The sequence below is a fragment of the Adiantum capillus-veneris genome, chromosome 19 (assembly GCF_014529385.1).
Source record: "Adiantum capillus-veneris isolate H3 chromosome 19, ASM1452938v2, whole genome shotgun sequence".
Lineage (NCBI taxonomy): Eukaryota > Viridiplantae > Streptophyta > Polypodiopsida > Polypodiales > Pteridaceae > Adiantum > Adiantum capillus-veneris.
This window is the reverse complement of record NC_140949.1, coordinates 73,337,084-73,356,044: the sequence shown is the minus strand read 5'-3', so window position 1 is coordinate 73,356,044 and position 18,961 is coordinate 73,337,084. Positions and strand designations below refer to the sequence as shown.

Here is an 18,961-nt window from a genome sequence, read left to right as displayed (position 1 = left end):
AAAAGGAGCCATGGAGCATGTCAAAAGGATAATGGGATCTCTTACTAAGTGCAACCTTGGGGGCAATGATAAAGTGCTAAATACAGCAAAAATGAAAAAACTGGGTTTAGCATTATGACCCCCAGAAACCCATAGAAACTACTCAATATCTAGCCAAGTTTGTATTCTATGATTAGATATGGTTAGTACCTACAAAATACACACAATTGGCCTAAGAAACTAGCAATATTGAGAAAGTTATACTTCCTACTCTAAAATGTATCGTATTCTTCAGCAATCAAAAAACTCAACCATCATCATATACTATGCTACATAGCATATTAGGTCCCCCAAAACTCAAGGAAGATTAGCTTTATGTTATACATTACACTTACACAATCAAAATTGAATTTGGATATCAAGAAAGCCACCAAAAAAATCATAAAAGTGCTAATTTTGGCCCAAAAAAACAGGATTATGCAATTCTTGTAAGTTGGTCATAACTTTCAATTTTAACACTTAGCTTTCCCTACAAGCATCAAAACATGTTGAGAACTATGAAGGCCTAACCTCTAGCCATCTAGACCTCACAAACATGAAGTTTAGAGTGGTATAGCTGCCAAAAATTGAAAAAAGACAAAAACAGGACCCGTTTTTTCACACAGTTTAGGTTCAAAAATGTTGTGCAAGAGTAAGGTTAATGGTGAGATCGATACTCCAAAAAAAATGCTAACTTTTTTTCAGCTCATAAGGCAACTTTGTGGATATATAGCACCTAGAAATTCATTTTCATACTCTTCAAATAATTCTAGCAAAATGGTCACTTAACAGGACACAAAAGTGTCCAAGGACATAAAAGTGTCCTGTTACCATTCTAGTGTTAAGAAACTTACTAGGTGTTGCTACCAACACACTAGAGGTCACTTCTTCTGGTTTCCATTTTGATTGCCGTTACCATTCTTCGCATCAGGGAACGGCCCTCGTCCTTGCTGCACATTGTTATTCTGTTGATTATTAGAAGTAGTCTGATTTGGGAGATTTCTTTGATTTGCTGCAGCTGAGTTATGAGGATGATGTCCCGTTGCAATCATTCGTTTACTCCGAAAAATATTTTCCATCTTGTCATAGTTTTCTACCTTGGCCACAGCATCCAAAAAATCGATAAAACATGTATCCTTCACTTGGAACTTCATCACTTCTCTCAGCCCTTGATAAAATTTATCTTTCATGCATCACCCGTCACCTCTGGAGCATATTTACAGAGACATAGTAACCTCTCCTTATACTTATCCACAATCAGATCAAGTATGTCTACCTCCTTTTGCTTGAAGCCGTAGAGCTCTATCCTCTTCTCCATATTGTAGTGAGGAAATCATCGGACGAGTATTCCTTTCTCTCCTTCCTTTTCTCTTCATACTTCTTCTTTGACCCTTCACCCCATGGAGGTGGTAATGGATCTTCTTCGCCTCCATGATCTCCACCTAAATTCCTCCATCTTCAGATCGTTCATCATCAAGTATTCACTTACCATTCTTAAACCGTTGATGCACATTAAGATCATCAAACTTAGCCATCGGATAAGATCACTACAAGAGGTACTTCACATTTGCGACGCTTGCAGTGCGACGCTTAAAAGTAAAAATTCATGGCATCGCTAGTTTATGTGTAACATAGAGACGCTCGTAGTGACACCTACAGCGACGCTGACAGGGGTAGAAAATAAACTGAGAGCACTCAAGCAAGCAAAGAGGTAACCCGCGCTCTCTCTTTCTTCTCCACACACACACATACATACACAAGGAGAGGAAGGAGAGCCAGGTATTCTCCTTCCCTCTCCTCTCTCTCATGTTCCCTTCCCCTCTTTCTCTCTCTCTCTCTCCTCTCTCTCTCTCTCTCTCTCTCACACACACACACACATTGTGTTTTTGAGAGAGAGAGAGAGAGAGAGAGAGAGAGAGAGAGCACATGCATAAACAAAACACACACACACACATGCATACACACACACATTGAGAGAGAGAGAGAGAGAGAAAAGAGAGAATAAGAAGAAGAAGAGAGTTTTAACATCGTAGGAAACTATCCCAAGAGACCTTAAAGATCTAGCAGATGAGGAGTTGAGCTCAAGACCTGTTATTCAAGAGGAAAATGGCGTAACCAATCTACCACACTTGGGTGATAGAAAGGTTATACCATTTTCCTCTTTTTATTGGCACACACACACCCACACACACACACACCTAAGAAGAAGAGAGTTTTAACGCCGTACGAAACTATCCCAAGAGACCTTAAAGATCTAGCCGACGAGGAGTTGAACTCAAGACCTGTTATTCAAGAGGGAAATGGTATAACCAATCTACCACACTTGGGTGATAGAAAGGTTATACCATTTTCCTCTTTTTATTGGCACACACACACACACACACCCGAGAAGAAGAGAGTTTTAACGTCGTAGGAAGCTATCCCAAGAGACCTTAAAGATTTAGCCGACGAGGAGTTGAACTCAAGACCTGTTATTCAAGAGAGAAATGGAATAACCAATCTACCACACTTGGGTGATAGAAAGGTTATACCGTTTTCCTCTTTTTATTGGCACACACACACACCCGAGAAGAAGAGAGTTTTTAACGTCGTAGGAAACTATCCCAAGAGACCTTAAAGATCTAGCCGACAAGGAGTTGAACTCAAGACCTGTTGAACAAAGAGAGAGAGAGAGAGAGAGAGAGAGAGAGAGAGAGAGAGAGAGAGAGAGAGAGAATAAAAAAGCAAAGAGAGAGAGAGAGAGAGGGGGAGAAGACGAAAGAGAGAAGCAAGGGGAGAAAACAAAGAGAGAAAGAGATTACATTAAATTTTAAATTAGATTAGGTTAGATTACATTTAGATTTATGTTTATGTTGAGTTTAAGATTAGGTTAGATTTAAAATTATGTTAAATTAGATTTAGGTTTATTTAGGTTAGATTAGATTAGATTTAGGTTTATTTTGAGTTAGATTTACGCTCGATTAGATTAGATTTAGGTTTATTTTGAGTTTAAGATTAAATTGATCTAGATTTATGTTCGATGGACTAGCTTTTTTTAGATTTAGGTTAGATTTTAGTGTATGTCAATGAAGGTGCGCTCATGATGTTAAGCATTGTATGAAAAACATTGAAAAAGACTTTGTTTTCCTACATGAGAAAATTTCCTACGCTCATAGCCTTGACAATCCATGCGGACGAGCAATTCCACCTTCATGTTATTGCTGCTGCCATACAATAAGCCGTCATGATCAGCCAATGGAAGAGCAAATTGAGCCTACACATAAATTAGTGATGCAAGATGACGATTCCAAGGGTCACACACACACACACACACACACACACACACTACACAACCCTTCAAATGTAGAGTAAGAATTAAGTGCTTTGAGCATGCTTCAACTACATTGCAAAAATGGCGTACCTGCATGATACAGACAAAGATCTACTATGAAAAGATGTTAAGATGCTGTAAAATGCTACAGCTAGAGAAGAGGCAAAGGGGTTTTGTCCACTACATGCACTGTCATGTAGACATGGGTGTGTAGATTTCTTGTACCCACAAATATAGGCACTGACCAATAAAGATCAGATTATAACCCGGTGGTTCTGATCTCCGTGCACCTCTAGACCGAGGTGTGCAGGGATTGGACATGACTAGAGAATGTGAGGTAGTTTACAGTGTGAACAAAGAGAGAGAGAGAGAGAGAGAGAGAGAGAGAGAGAGAGCGCAAGAGAGCAAACGACGAATTTGAAATTTAAAATCGTGTTATGAAGTGAGGCACATCTACGTAGCTAGTAGCCCCATCGGTATGTCTTTCACCCTTCAATGGAGCGAATCACCACATGTTCAATTAGGTTAGATTAAGGATTAGATTTTGGATTGAGTTTTTATATTAGAGTCTACCTGCAAGTTTACGGTAAAAAAATTAGAGTTAGATGAATGGTGATCCCTCTCTTCCTCTCTACGGATACGACCTTAAGCTGAAAAACTTTCAACGGCACGATACTCAGATTAGAGGCCAACATGTAATGTGTTAAGTAATCCCTCGAAAAAAGATGTACCGTGAAAAGATGTTAAGATGCTGTAAAATGCTACAGCTAGAGAAGAGGCAAAGGGGTTTTGTCCACTACATGCACTATCATGTACACGTGGGTGTGTAGATTTCTTGTACCCACAAATATAGGCATTGACCAATAAAGACGAGATTATAACTCGGTGGTTCTGATCTTCGTGCACCTGTAGACCGTGGTGTGCGGGGATTGGACATGACTAGAGAATGTGAGGTAGTTTACAGTGTGAACAGAGAGAGAGAGAGAGAGAGAGAGAGATAAAAGACGGAGAATTCCAATAGAAGATTAAATTTGTTGTTCAGATTATAAGGTTTTTACCCTCATTATGAGTAGTGGCGAGGATGTGGGGCCGTCCAACCGAAACACCTATCTCTTCACGAGGATCTTATGTCCTTGTAATCAATGTAAGCATGATGTGCGACGGACAAGACGCGTTTCTTTGCAGCACGTTCGCAAATTTGGCGAGTTCGATCCATCAATTATAGATCGAGTTGTTGTTGGTTATAACTCGTCGGACTCTGATGTTGGCCAACATGCAGCAATCTTTTGCAACCCAATAGACATATTCGTAGGCGCTTTGGTTAAGCAACATATGTGAGGCCACAAGATGTAGCCTCTGACAGCTTGGGGGATGATCATGTAGACCACATTCCCAACGAGGCAATGTTTGAGCCGGAGATCGATGAAATGATCGAGACGATCATGGATTCAGAAAGGCTTATCTATGATGATATGAAAAGTGAAGCCAATACGCCATTGTATGATGGAGCACGTGTGTCTAGATTGAAGGCGCTCCTGGTTCTTCTCAACATGCAAACAAAGCTTGGATGGAGTGACACTAGCGTCATGGCGCTTTTCCGGTGATCTATTACAATGTGTTTACTTTAATAAAAAACTCTAGATGTATAATGATTTGATAGATTTTTACACAATTGTATCATATTTTTTTCGCTGTGTACATTGCTCAAAGAGCACATACTGCCAGCTGATAATGTGATATCAGATTCCACAAAGGAAGCAAGAAAGATCTTGTGAAACTTGGGGATGGATTACAATTCGATCCACGCTTGTCCTAACGATTGCATTTTTTTCAGAGGGGAATACATAGACATGGAGAAGTGTCCAAAATGTGATTCCGAGAGATATCGAGTAGATCTCCATGGAACAAAAATTCCACAAAAGGTTTTGCGAAATTTTCCTCTGCTTCCTCGCATCAAGCATTTCTTCAAATGTGAGTCCATGGCCGCCCTAGCATCATGGCATAAGGAGAATATATCTTCGGATGGTGTGCTACGGATTCCTGCAGATTGCGCAGCCTGGAAACACATAGATGAAACATGGTCGGATTTTTCCAGGGAAGCTCGAAATTTGTGCCTAAGCCTAGCTGGATGGCGTAAATCCATTTGGTCAAAGATCAACATCTTACAGTGTATGGCCCATTGTCATCGTCAACTACAATATTCTCCCGTGGTTGACTGAAAAGAAGGAGCACCTATGGCTAAGCTTGATTGTGCCGGGGCGGTATAAAGTGAAGAATATGGATGTGTATCTTTGTCCACTATTGGAATAGCTACAACAATTGTGGATTGGCATAGAAGTGGTGGATATGAGCCGACACACAGGTCGATGGAATGCTTTGATCAAAGGCATTCTGATGTGGACCATGCATGACTATCCCAGACTAACAGAATGCTCAGGTGATTTACACTTAAACTCAAACATTGTAAATCTTGGTTTTTCTCAAGCTTATTATTATCATGTGTATACATGTAAGGCTTCAAACAAGCGGATACAGAGCATGTGTCACATGTGGACCTAAACTGAATACACGTCGGGCACACTCATTGAAGAAGCAAATCTATGAAGGTCATAAAGCGTATCTTTCAGAGAATCATGTGTTACGCGATGGCTTTTTGGGAAGAGAACCACCGAGGATGTCTGCACAAGCATGGTTAGAGCAGAAGAAGATGTGTGATGACGGTTTGCCCCCAGAGATGAAGAGACTATGTATATATGTATATGTGTATATATATATATATATGTTTGTGTGTGTGTGTGTGTGTGTGTGTGTGTGAGAGAGAGAGAGAGAGAGAGAGAGAGAGAGAGTGTTTTGGAATCGCATTTTAGGCATAATGTTTTAATCATTAGCATTTTGCTACAGGTTTTATGCATATGCAATTAGGCATTGTGTTTTAGAATTTTGGCATAGATTTAGGCATTAGCATTTTATCATAGCGTTTACCTCATACAAATTAGGCATTAACATTTTGTCATAGCTTTTATGTGTACATAGTTAGGGATAGCATTTTCTATTCCATACATTTCTACATTAGGCGTTTATGCTTTAGACATAACATTTTAGGCATAAGGCTTTAGGCTTAACATTTTTAGGCATAGAGTCTAGGCACATAGCATTCGACATAGCATTAATGCTTTAGGCATAGCAATAGCACAGAGCATTAGATATCAGTGCATTAGCATTTAGATATCAGGCTTTAGCATTAGCGCATAGCATTTAGGCATTAGCCATTAGTGCATATTGTTTAGGCATTAGGCATCAACATTAGCACATAACATATAGCATTTAGGGAATACGTATATTAGGGCATCATACACATTGCATATACTACTTCACGTACCATGTTTAGTGTCTAACAAATAGCAAAATTAAATATTTATCATAAATTTTATGCAAAACTTCTTAATAATTTATTTATTTTACATTTTGAACATCATAAATGAGCTCAGAAAAGGTCAAAAACATAAAAAAATGATTGGACACATGACTATGTATAAAATAAAATAAAAGAATTAGGCGCTAAAAAATGTGTCCAAAATTGCGTCAGAAAGATGATTTTCGATGCAATTTTCAACACCGATATCAGTGACATCATACCAGCACATGTATCAGCGTATATATCGATGACGTGAAATTCTTCTTATAATTTATTTGACGTCAGTATATACGCCAATAAGGCTTGATTCTCTTGTAGTGAAGGGGGGCTTGCTAACATGCTGCAATTCGACTAGGACAGGTCTCAAGGTGGAGAATTTCAAGGGCCAAGGATAGATCTTGGAGGTGCTCCAAGATAGTCCTATAACATGTGAGGGAAAGAGAGAGGACTCATAACATGTAAATGTATCATGTATTTGCACACACAAGGTACCACTAAAAGAGCAATTGGAGATTGAATACAAACTAGTATGTGACCTGCGCGTTGCTGCGGCCAAGGAGGAGTATCATTCAAATTTGGTTAACCCCCCTCCCACTTCTTCAAAGGGATAACATGTGTCACTATTCTTTATGCATCCAATTCAAGGTAGTGACAACCATATCTTAAATGTTTTATTATGTGCAATAACGTTTTACATGCTTTATGGTATCAACCTAAATCACATCTATGTTGTGCGACAATAGAAAGTGCATAGAGAATTGAATGAACATAACAACTATAGAACATAAACTTAAAAGATTGCACGTTTGGGAGGGAGGGAGAAAGAGAGAGAGAGAGAGAGAGAGATAGATAGGAGGAAACTAAAAGAAAAACAACAATCCACTTCCATTACTGAAAGTAGTCTTTGTAAGCATAACCTAATATTTGTCTTTAAAGAAAGGGTTTTTTGAAAGCCACTAAATCTTCACTAACAAAACAATTGGAACTTCAAAACGACAACCTTCGTGATGTTGCATTTGGTATTCGTAGAAACCATGGGCCCACATAACGAACGCTCCTACCAAAACGACGACACTCCTCATGCAGGGTGTACAATACAATCCTCCAATTCTCATACCTATCCCTATAAGAGTATTCTGCATTGGCCGGCAAGCGATCTCCAAGCTCGGGAACCCGTATCCGAGCTGAACCTGCATTACGATTCAAAGCCATACTAATGTGAAAGTATCCTTGTAGTCCTCCAAAAAACTCATGCACTTCCATTAAAATGTTATCACGATAATAGTGATTCCTACACGCCAACAGGTTAAGTACAATAAGTTCAATAACCACACATAAAAAATATAAAAAAGCATTGTGCTTCACTGATGTTCCTCACCTAACAACTTCAAAGCTTTCAATAATGTGTACTACATCGTGCGTAGTGAGTGGGCCTCTCCAGCCAGGTGGATCTACATGAGAAAATTATTAGTTTGAACACCAAGCTGAAAATTAATAAACGATATACTTAGATATTACCATAGATATAAAATGGCGGATGATGAAGCATCCAACTAAATGTAGATAGTCCCCAATGCATTCTTGGACGTGGCATCTATAAATAGAACATTTCAACCCCATCCAAGAAACATCATAACGTCAGCTTTTCATGACAATCGAAGTGTATAGAGAATTAAATAAACATAACAACTATAGTATGTGATCCATATGTTGGTGCAAACCAAAAGAGCACACTAATAATACCACTGCAACTCTTAAATTTTTAACAAAATCCTAGCTCTCGATCACTTGCAGACATGCATACAAAGCCGCACAAATCTACTCGTTTATGTATACATAAGCCATAATATTTCAACATTCCCATATAATGAGACAAAAACATGAAAAATATCACACATATGCAACAACTTAAGATAGAAGGCAGCACTTAGTTTTAAGATTCTGATGCCTTTTTTGAAAAGAAATAACGCCAAATGCAATACCAATAAACCTTCAAACACCAAAATATTTTATTCATGATTTACGTTATTCACTCAATGCAAAATGTCAGAAATCCCTGTAAACAAACAAAATAGTTAGCGGTAAAGGATGCTTTAGTGGAGTTTCAATTAGCAATATATAATAACTACAATAATATCCAAATTCCCTACACCTATCATACATCAATGACCGATTTTGCAAATGAAATCCCACAAACACTATCGTCTTATTTGAACCTTTCACAAGCTCTACATTATACAACCTTTGCGGATGCACGTCATAACAGGGGCCAACTGGTCCGTAATTTCCAAAGCAAAGGGTGTCAGAGGAGGAAGTTTATTGTTTACAAAGAGAAAACAAACTTCAGGTATATGCATATGCATCAATACAATAAAATATCCGATTGAAGTGGTTTGATGTGCATGACCCCAGTCCAAAGTTGTACACAACGGTCTGCAATGGGTCTAGCAAGTGCTATTCAATTATTTGAGAGTGCAAAAAGTGAACCAAATCCAAAGGAGTAACACAATTTCTACTTGTAAACCTAAAGATAACTTTCACAATGAAATTTAGATTTAGTGGAAAAATATCCTAGAATCTATCGAGCTTTGAAGTATTTCATTTCAATCTTGAAGCTCACATAGCTAAGCATAGTCGTAGTGATTGAAGCATCTTTTCTAACAACATGCTACCTTATGTCCCCAAGACACAAAGGTAGTACTTTATATTTCTTTGACATAAATATCATCTCAACCAAGGTCTCAAAACTTAATTTAAGTATACTCAATGGCTTCATGCCATGTAGATCAAGCAACACAAGTATAAAAACAAACAAAACAACACGTTCGTTAATTCACCCTACCAACGTAGTTCAAAGCAAGGTATGCTTTAGTACATCAAGATAGTGAATCAAATTAGTACACAAAATTACGTGCCTCAATCATTTCTAGTAGCGAAGGTTGAACGTTGCTACATTGCACGGGCATCAGAAGCTCGATCCATCTTTGTCATCAACTCATTCAATCGATTCAGTTGGACCTTGAGCCGTGTGACCTGTCCTTCTAGAGAAAGGACCTAGTCCTTAAGTGCATCAATTTGGATTTGGATTTCCCTATTGGGCATGTGTGAGCTTTGCATTGATTCAAATTGTTGCTCCATGCGCACGCACATGTCGAAATGGTGTTCCTCATTGTGGGTCATTCCACCATTGAAGCGTCGTGTACATAAATGCACCTCATTGTGAAGGTCTATAATTTGTTGTCCAATGGCTTGTTGAGCCACTTCCAAAAGTTCTTCCAAGTGTCTTTCAAAGTCCAATTGCCTAGACTCACTACGGGCAAATAAGTCCCGTAATGCAGCCATAAGTTGGTCATTCCCATCATTTACCATAGGATTAACAGAAGAGGATCCCACACATCGAGCACTTCTCTTTGCCGGTCGAACATTGGCAAGCCTTGGAGGAGTGGACTCAATACCATCAAACTCAGTCTCAACGATGGCATTGTTATTAGTGTTTTCCATAGCTGTACCATTAAAAAGTACATCACAATGCATATAAAGCTGAACTATCTGTTAACTACCATGAAAGAAGCAATCCCTTGCACAAAATTAAAAACATAACATAACATCTTATCACGCCAAAAAAAAACAATCTACACAAAGCATTAGAGGTGCAAGTTCAAAAAGGACATAGAGTGACTTTAGGGTTTTTCTCACACTTCTTAGAAACATGCATGATTTTCTCTCTTTCTTATCACCTCCCTCCCTCCCTCCCTCCCTCCCTCCCTCTCTCTCTCTCTCTCTCTCTCAACATAGCAACCTATCCTCTCACAAATGTGAGGATCAATGCATAGAATTGTTGTGCTTAAACAAAAATCTCTAAGATATGAATCTACTATCTTAGATCCCTCAAAATCAAACCACAATTCAAAAACTCTATTGCATAGAATTAGAAAAGTCAAACTAAACATCCAGATATTCAACGTACATTGCCTAAAATGGATCACAAACATGGAGAGGTTGTTGATATGTTTGTCATAGAAACAAACTCATTTAAGGACACTATTGTGCCACAAATGATCTAAGAGGAAATATCAACGTAGCTTGCTTCATCATGCAATTGGCAATTGGCTCGGAGTTTCTCCATTCCTAAATTAAGGACAGTTTTTCCATCCCAAGGTTGATTATCTCCTGGATTAACAAACGAAAGTAGTGAAAAAGGGATACTTTTTTTAAATAATACAGTCGAAGCACCAAACCCAACAATTTACACGTACCAGTTATTGTAGCTACGTATGGAACGGCCAAACATGCAAGTTGTTTAGGCAAGTAGATTTGGTAGATTAACTCAGAGAACCTAGAACTTTGGAGGTACTCCCAATCATTGGGAACGGAGTATCCTTCATATCTAGCAAACCAGTGAGCATCATCTTCATCTTGGGAAGACACACACTCCTTTCTTACCGAGTAGACACCGTACTCAACGTCGGAGGAGTATGCCAAAATACGCAATGTAAAAATATCGATAGATGGCAACTTTCTAAGGTCTGTAACACAAAAAGAAACAAAAAAGCCATGAATCTTACTTTATGCAAGTGAATTCCTGATTTCACGCGTACACACCTGGTCTTGTAGTGCTTTCGGATGGTCCTAACAATTTTTTCGTGCGGCAAAGGTGCGCACCAAAAATGTGGCTCTGCTCAAAATAATAATTAAAAATCAAGGTCCCAAAAGGAACACAATGAGTCTCCACATAATGCCTTAATGATGGACAAAAACATACCAGGATGTGGATGATCTTCTACATCTAATAGAAAGGACACCTCGGAGATGTAAGAAATCTGATCCATGATCTATACAGCCAAATGGAAACCAAAAAACAAACAATGTGAGGAAGGAACAAAACCTTCACATGGCATGGTTTAGTATATGGTATGGAGAGAGGTAGAAAATTAATTCATGAAATATTTTATGAGTTGAAACATACACAAAGAAGAAGACAATGACAAGAAGGATTGGAGCATTTATATGGCATTGTTTAATATCTCATGGTACACAATGTTTGTTGTTAGTGAACTTGTTTCGTTCACATCAATGTCACGTAGGAGAATCTTCACTCCAGCAGCTGAACGTACACGTGACAAAGCAACATACAATTGTCCATGAATAAAGACCGGTGTCACCAAGTATAGCCCCAACACAGCACTGCTTTGGCCCTGTGACTTATTTATCGTCATACAAAGAGCCAATCTAACTGGAAATTTTCTTCGTCTAAGAACAAATGGCAAATCTGTGCCAGAATGCACAAAACATATTCGAGGGATGAAAACCCTGGTCCCAGCCCGTGTACCTGTAATAACTTCTGCCTCCAAAACTCTAGCATGAAATGCCTTGCACACCAAGCGTGTCCCATTGCAAAGACCACGACTTGGATCAAGGTTTCGCAGTAGAATTATTGGGGCGTTCATCTTTAACTCCAAGCAATGTGTTGGAAATCCACCACCCATGTTTAGCCCATTTAAAAACTCCACAGAGTATAAGGATGAATCTTGCATTGAATTTTCCACAACAGAGTCAGCACTAAAGTATTGCACAACCTCATCTTTCATTGTGTACAGGGCCCTAGCATTGAGAATATCAACATCTGAGTTTTTGGGAGCAAGGATGGCTCGCTCTTTGAAGTATTCTGCATGGCCCACATCTTCATCCAATTTTGAATAAATGCAACCTATCAATACATCTAACGAAGACGAAGAAAGCACCATGTGACGGGGAATCACCATCTTCTGTTCATCACTACTTGTCCAAGTCCCATTTCCTACATCCATAAGCCATTCTCTGTAGGCAGAATTTGCAACGTCACCATCTCCCACACGCATGTTATGTGTCAATTTAAGGATCTTCACATGATTCCATAAGTGTGATCGACAAAGTGTAGCATCAACAATGTCAGCACGTGCTCCCTTGAACACCATTGGTAAGATTTGTCTAAAATCTCCCCCAAGAAGCAACACTTTTCCACCTAATGGCCTTCTTGAGCATATGATATCTTGCAAAGACCTGTCCAAAGCCTCAAAGGCATATCGATGCATCATAGGAGCTTCATCCCACACAATCAACTTGCATAGTCTAAGCAATTCAGCAAGCTGACCCTGAACAGGGATATTGCATGTGCTACAACTATTGAGCTCCAAGGGTATCTTGAACCTGGAATGTGCGGTGCGTCCATTTTGTAGTAGCAATGCTGAAATCCCAGAAGATGCTGTGGCCAATGAAACTCCTCCTTCTCCACGTACACGTGACAACAAACAGTTATACAAATAAGTTTTTCCAGTCCCTGCAGGCCCATCTAGGAAAAAAGTAGCCCCACCATCAAGACTCAATCCATGCAAAACGATCTCAAAAGAAATCCTTTGATCTTCATTTAGAGTTTGATCCATTGCATGTGACACAGATAGCTCTTGTGTTGTATCAAAGCATTGTTCTTGGAAAAGCAAGTTGTTTTCATTACGTGTCACAAAGCGCTCATCAGGCATTGGAATTCCAGGATATTCAGCTAAACTTCGTCCAAATGTACCAAGAATGTTATGAAAATCTCTTAATGCATATCCTTCAGCAACCTGTCCACATCCATCCAAGGACTCCTATCTCGACTCCAACATGTGTTGGTAGTCCTCAGAAAAAAAATGCCGAAATATTTCTCATAAGAGATGAGGGGAGGAGGGTTCACAAAACAATAGAATGGTCACAAACAAATGTCTCAATTGCAAACCTGTATGTGTACTGCAAGCTTCCTCCATGCAACCAAACCATTCCCCATCATCCTCCAAGATACCTCTTGCAATGCATGATGCCTTGAATGTTGTGAACAATACGCCATTTACAGTACGCAAATCCTCAAATGATTTGCATCCTTTACAAATAGTCAAAAGCAAACGGACATAATATCGTTCACCTGCAGAGGGCTGCACAAAATACATCCGCCCAATAGGGTCCCCACGACATCTCTTCGTCCATTTTTTGGAACCAAATTTCCATACCCACTTTTGAGGAAAATCAATGTACAAAGTATTGTTTGCATCAGGATTCTCCAAGTTGCATGTGAACCACTCTGTCAAAGTGGTCTTCTCTGCACCCTCTCTTTGCAAGACATCATTAAGGTTGTCATTATCTCAAAATTTCACCATTTGACCACCTGGAACATGCACGCTCAATCTCTGGACAACTAGTGCATCTTTGTGCAAAGGGAATCCAAAAATTCTCCAGCAAGCCTCGGATGCGGATACATAGCGGCCATCTATATACTTGTTTATTTCATCAACGTTCTCCCTTTCTGCATCTTGCACTGATGTATGGAATCTTACAGTTGCCCTATCATGCCCCTTGTAGATGTACTTGTAGACATACTTGAAGGCTGAAATTGTAGAGCATACCTCAACATTGGTATGTGCATTAAATAGTGTTGACAAAACAGGATTATATGGCACAACCCATTGGTTATCAATAGTAGAACCCTTGAACTTGGCGGTAAATCCATTGTTTTGTCGTGCTTAAATGGGGTAGCCATTACTATCCATGCTTGTTTGCTCACAAAATGGACGTGGATATTTTCTAATACATTGCCCATCAACCATGCAAGGTGATGAACTATTGAACTCACCACATGGGCCATGAATATTACAATTGACAATAATATCATGCAACACTTGAAACTGATTTTTATCTGGTAGCTCTGCACAAACCATCTTATCATAGTCAAATGTTGATTGAGGCTTACATCGAGGATCTAGAATCAATAATGTATGAGAATGTGGCAAGCCTCTCTTTTGGAACTCCACGATAGACATGTAAGCCACCACTTTTCCAAAAATGTCTTTCTTCAAGATGTACTTCATCATGCTTGAGTGTTTCAAGAAAAAAACCCTAGTGGTTATGTCTGGTCGATCAACAGAAACCTGTCCTGGAAGCAATGCCTCATTTATTTCTGGCCATATTACATGTGAATGTGATAAATAGGTCTGGCTTTCCCTTTGCACGGACAATTGCCATTGCATGTTGATATAATTGGTACATGTGCCGAGGGCCGCCTATAAAAGATGAGGGTAAGACAATTCTTCGACCCACAGACCGTCCAAGAACAACATCACTCTCAGACAAATGCACCATGTCAGCCAAGCCTGCGTATAATTCTGCCCTCAACGTCTGTTGATTTCTACGAACCCATGCAAGGCGACACTCCTCGATGGCACAATATGCATAGACCATAAATTGCTGAAGTAAACAACCCCCGCGAAGCAATCATGATTCTGTATCAGCACGAACTTGTAGCCGATATGCATAATACTCTCACTGAGTGACACATTGTCGACTAAATAAGACATCCAAAGGGCCATGCACATTAGCATAAGGAATCTTGATATGCCATCCATCTTCTCCCCGTGGAAATAAAAGAACATATAGTAGTGGCATGTACGACCTGTGTAGATTTGAAATTCTCTGCAACCTTCCATCTTGACAATGTATCACAATTTCTCGATGGACAATTGTTCGTACTTCCCCTTGACCTGGCATAATTGCAGCAACCTCATTGCCAACAGGTATCAAGTACCGCCTGGAAGTATTTCTATTCTCACAAATTGTCATTTTGATCTCCACACCAGGGCAATCACGCAACATTCTACCAACATTGTAGAAGGCATTGGCATATGGATTACATGATCGCATCATCATTGACAATGCTTCAAGAGTGGAAAAATCCAAACCATCCAAGGAATTCATACGATTTCGCACCTCGTGCTCAGTATCATATACATACATCTGTGCAAATTTTGGCATCCCTTCTTCATGTGGCACCAAAGAACCAATTCGATGATACAAACTCCCATGTACACGAAAGCAATATGCACCAGACCTACCCATCAATGTCTCATCAATATTGGTAGCTCCAAGAGATGCAAATGCCATCACACTATTGTAACTCCTGATGTTTCTTCTGAAAGACCTACTCAAAGCATCACTATTATTGAGTAGCCTCTCCAATACATCTGGTGGTTCTGCAAGAGCAAAGAGGGATACTTTCCCACCTTTGCAACAATATCTTCTTGTGGATGGCATATGTTCATTCTTCATTTCACATGGCCAAAGACGTGCACCAAAAAATTCACAGGAGGAGGACATGGTTCCTGGATGATCTGTATGCAATGAGAGATGTGTTAATGGTAGCATAGAAGGGTGAACCCCTCATATACATGGATAGGCATGTAAAATGCAAGCAATGCCTCCAAGTGACGTGTCATGAACATAATGGGCTTGCTCCTCATTTTGTGTGTCTATGATAGGGTAGAAGTGACCGTCATGTTGATGGCGTTGCTCTCTTATGCTGGAGGTGCGTTGCCTTGCCCGTTGTCGACGATATCTTCTTGTCGCATCCAAACACGAAAGAGTGCGTTGTCTTCGTCCTTTCCCTTGCATGACAGTTTGTAGAGGGGCTCGTGGAACATAAACATCACCATCGACACAACCCTTCACATTCGTGGAGGGACTCCTACCATGACCATGGTCATTTGTTGTGGAAGGCAAGGTACCACTTGGCAAGTATGCCGTACGTTGTATAGCAAGCTGGCGACGATAATTTCGTGAAACCTTTCGACGTGCACGCACATGGGAGGAATAACTTGGAGATTCAGGAAGACAAAGGCATGTGTCCCTTATCCTCATAAATGCTTCTGCTAAGCAACAAAGAAAACACCACGTTCATAATAAGTGTATAAGTTTTTTCATTTTATTTACTCTCAAATGCAAGCATGAAATACCCGCAATCCATCATAGTATTGATTGGAGTAGGGTACCTAAGGTAGGGAAGGTTTTCATTTTATTTACTTCCAAGTGCAAGCATAAAATACCCTCAATACATCAGAATATTGACTCAAGTAATACACCTCAATGAAGGAAGATAGAGTGAACATGAGTTCAAGGCTCATCGATAGATCCATTCTATAGCTTTAACAAACCTTTTATTTCATGAATCCTCCCTTTTCTTCTATCAATACTATGTAAAAAATCTAATAGCCATCAACAGATGAATTAGCTATGAAATTACAGCATTGGAGTTCAAGAATCTTGTGAGACTTTGTTAACCCTCACGGCTCACGGACACCCCATCACCTACGATGGACGCGTATTATGTATTTGGTAGAGTCAGGTACCGGGCTTGTCAGACCAATAGGAAAAGGGTAAGAGTGATCGCTGATGAGAGGCGCACTCTAACTGGGACATTAAAGGGATTAGTTGGCTAAGCATGGGCGTCCAAGTGTGAATGGGGTGAGCTCATATAAAAGCCAACTAAACCTAATTTTTACTCATTCTCTCATTTGTGCAATAGAAGAGTGCTCTTGCTCCATCTCCATCTCCGTCTTCTTCTTCTTCACCTCCTTGTGTGTGTGTGTGTGTGTGTGTGTGTGTGAGAGAGAGAGAGAGAGGGAGAGTGTGTGTGCGATCGAGCATTACGAAGGCACGACGGCGGCGAAGCGGTTGAGCGCGGCACGACTGCAGCTTCTTCTTCATCGCGGCGAGGAATCCACCACGAAGGCGAGCGTAGAGCGGTGAGTGACACACCCTTTGCTCTCTTGAGCTTGCTAGTTTAAGCTTGTTGTGTGCTTGGAGCCATTTGTGGCACGCACACGGTGTATTGGCAAGTCCCTTGCTTTGACAGTGCGGCAAGGAGCGCACATTTTTGGCGCCGCTGCCGAGGAATGCCCTACACTAAGCTCGGTTAAGCACTTTACGCTTTCTTGTGGTGCAATTTCTATCATAGGAAAGGCAGGGAATGAGTGTGTGTAGTTGTGTGGAGATTTCTGTTTTTTGCGTTTTCTGCATTTTTTGGTTTGCAGTGCACAGTTAGCATTTCTTGCGTTTCTGCGTTTTTTGCATTTTCTGGTTTGCACTGCACAGTTCTGTCAAGTTTCAATTCTTTGCATTTTCTGTGTTTTCTGGTTTGCGCATAGTTAGACGCACAGTTAGTTAATTAAGTAGGCTAGTAATTAGGTGAGACAAAAAGTAGGTAGGTGAGGTCAACGCGCACCAAAATGCGTACCCAAAAAAAAAAAGAAAAAAAAAAGAAAAAAAAAAAGAAATTCCCGAAAAATAAAAACGTGAGTGAGGGGGAGGTTAAATGTTCGAAAATAAAAAACGTGAGTTTAAAAAATAAAAAAATGTTAAATTTTTGAAAATAAAAAACGTGAGTTATTAAAACGGACAGGTTGGTTTGTATAAAAGTGAGATTGGGATCGGGATCATTTTCCCAAGCCCAAGCCCAAGCCCAGGCCCTAGGCTCAGTCCTCAGTCTTATGATATATACTAGACTCACTCATATATATACCCTACTCCCTCAAGAGGGAATGAGAGCATGTGGGACAAGTCCTCCACTCTCCTCCCTTCTCTTCCCACTTGCACCCTTAGACTTGCTATTTGGAGCCTAGTTCCCCAGCTAGGAAAAGACTGTTTCGGGCTTTTTTGGAGCAAAATAGAACCAAATGGTGGGCTGTAAAGCACAGCGCGTCCCTCCTAGCGATACGCTCGTTTTGAGCTATCACACGGCCCATTCCACGACATGCTCTAAAAAATTTAGCAAAAAAACAAACAAAAAACACACTAAAAACTAGTCACAAGGCCTCCTAGAGCAGCTTTTTGACACCTTAGGGTATCAAAAGCACATGCACTTACGCTCTGGGCGGGTGCTAGAACACGAGCATATTGAGGGTGTCTCTGTTCATACGGACACCCATTACCCATCCACGATAGGCTCTAGACCCTCAGCGGGGACACAAGGTAGCAGCACCCAAGACCCTAAAATAGCCGCTAGTGATTCCTCCTCCGACTCAGAAATCATGGAAGCATACCCTACCCAAAACACTGAGAGAGAAGGTCATGCACCTCCCGAAGCTCCACAGCCTAGTACTAGTATGTTTAGCCGTTTCATGGAAACATTAGGTAGAGCTACTCGCTCGGAACCTGATGCAAATGAAGCACACGAAGGGGGTGGGGAAGTGGACTCTCCTTTCACATCGCACGTGGACCCCACACCACCAAAGAGTGTCCATGTGGATATCCTGCCAACTTCTTACCAAGAAGGCCCTGTTGAGCTGCCTCCTTCAGAAGTTCCCTCTAGAGTACCGTTGGTGACAAGTAAAACCACGGGGAGCAACATTGCTTCTACCTCACAAGAAACCGTTAACACGTCG

General features: G+C 40.3%; 2 protein-coding genes across 2 annotated transcripts; both read right to left on the bottom strand.

The window, feature by feature from the left end:
* Positions 1-11,746: 11,746 nt before the first annotated feature.
* Positions 11,747-13,602, bottom strand: LOC147434240 (uncharacterized). The gene is made up of 2 exons (XM_086489601.1): positions 13,495-13,602; positions 11,747-13,342 (listed from the first exon to the last, which is right to left on the bottom strand). Exons 1-2 carry the CDS (start codon positions 13,600-13,602, stop codon positions 11,747-11,749), a joined length of 1,704 nt encoding a protein of 567 aa, XP_086345727.1.
* A 1,094-nt stretch (positions 13,603-14,696) lies between these two features.
* On the bottom strand, positions 14,697-15,899 carry LOC147434239 (uncharacterized). Its single transcript, XM_086489600.1, has 2 exons — positions 15,276-15,899; positions 14,697-14,993 (listed from the first exon to the last, which is right to left on the bottom strand). Exons 1-2 carry the CDS (start codon positions 15,897-15,899, stop codon positions 14,697-14,699), a joined length of 921 nt encoding a protein of 306 aa, XP_086345726.1.
* Between the last annotated feature and the right edge of the window lie 3,062 nt (positions 15,900-18,961).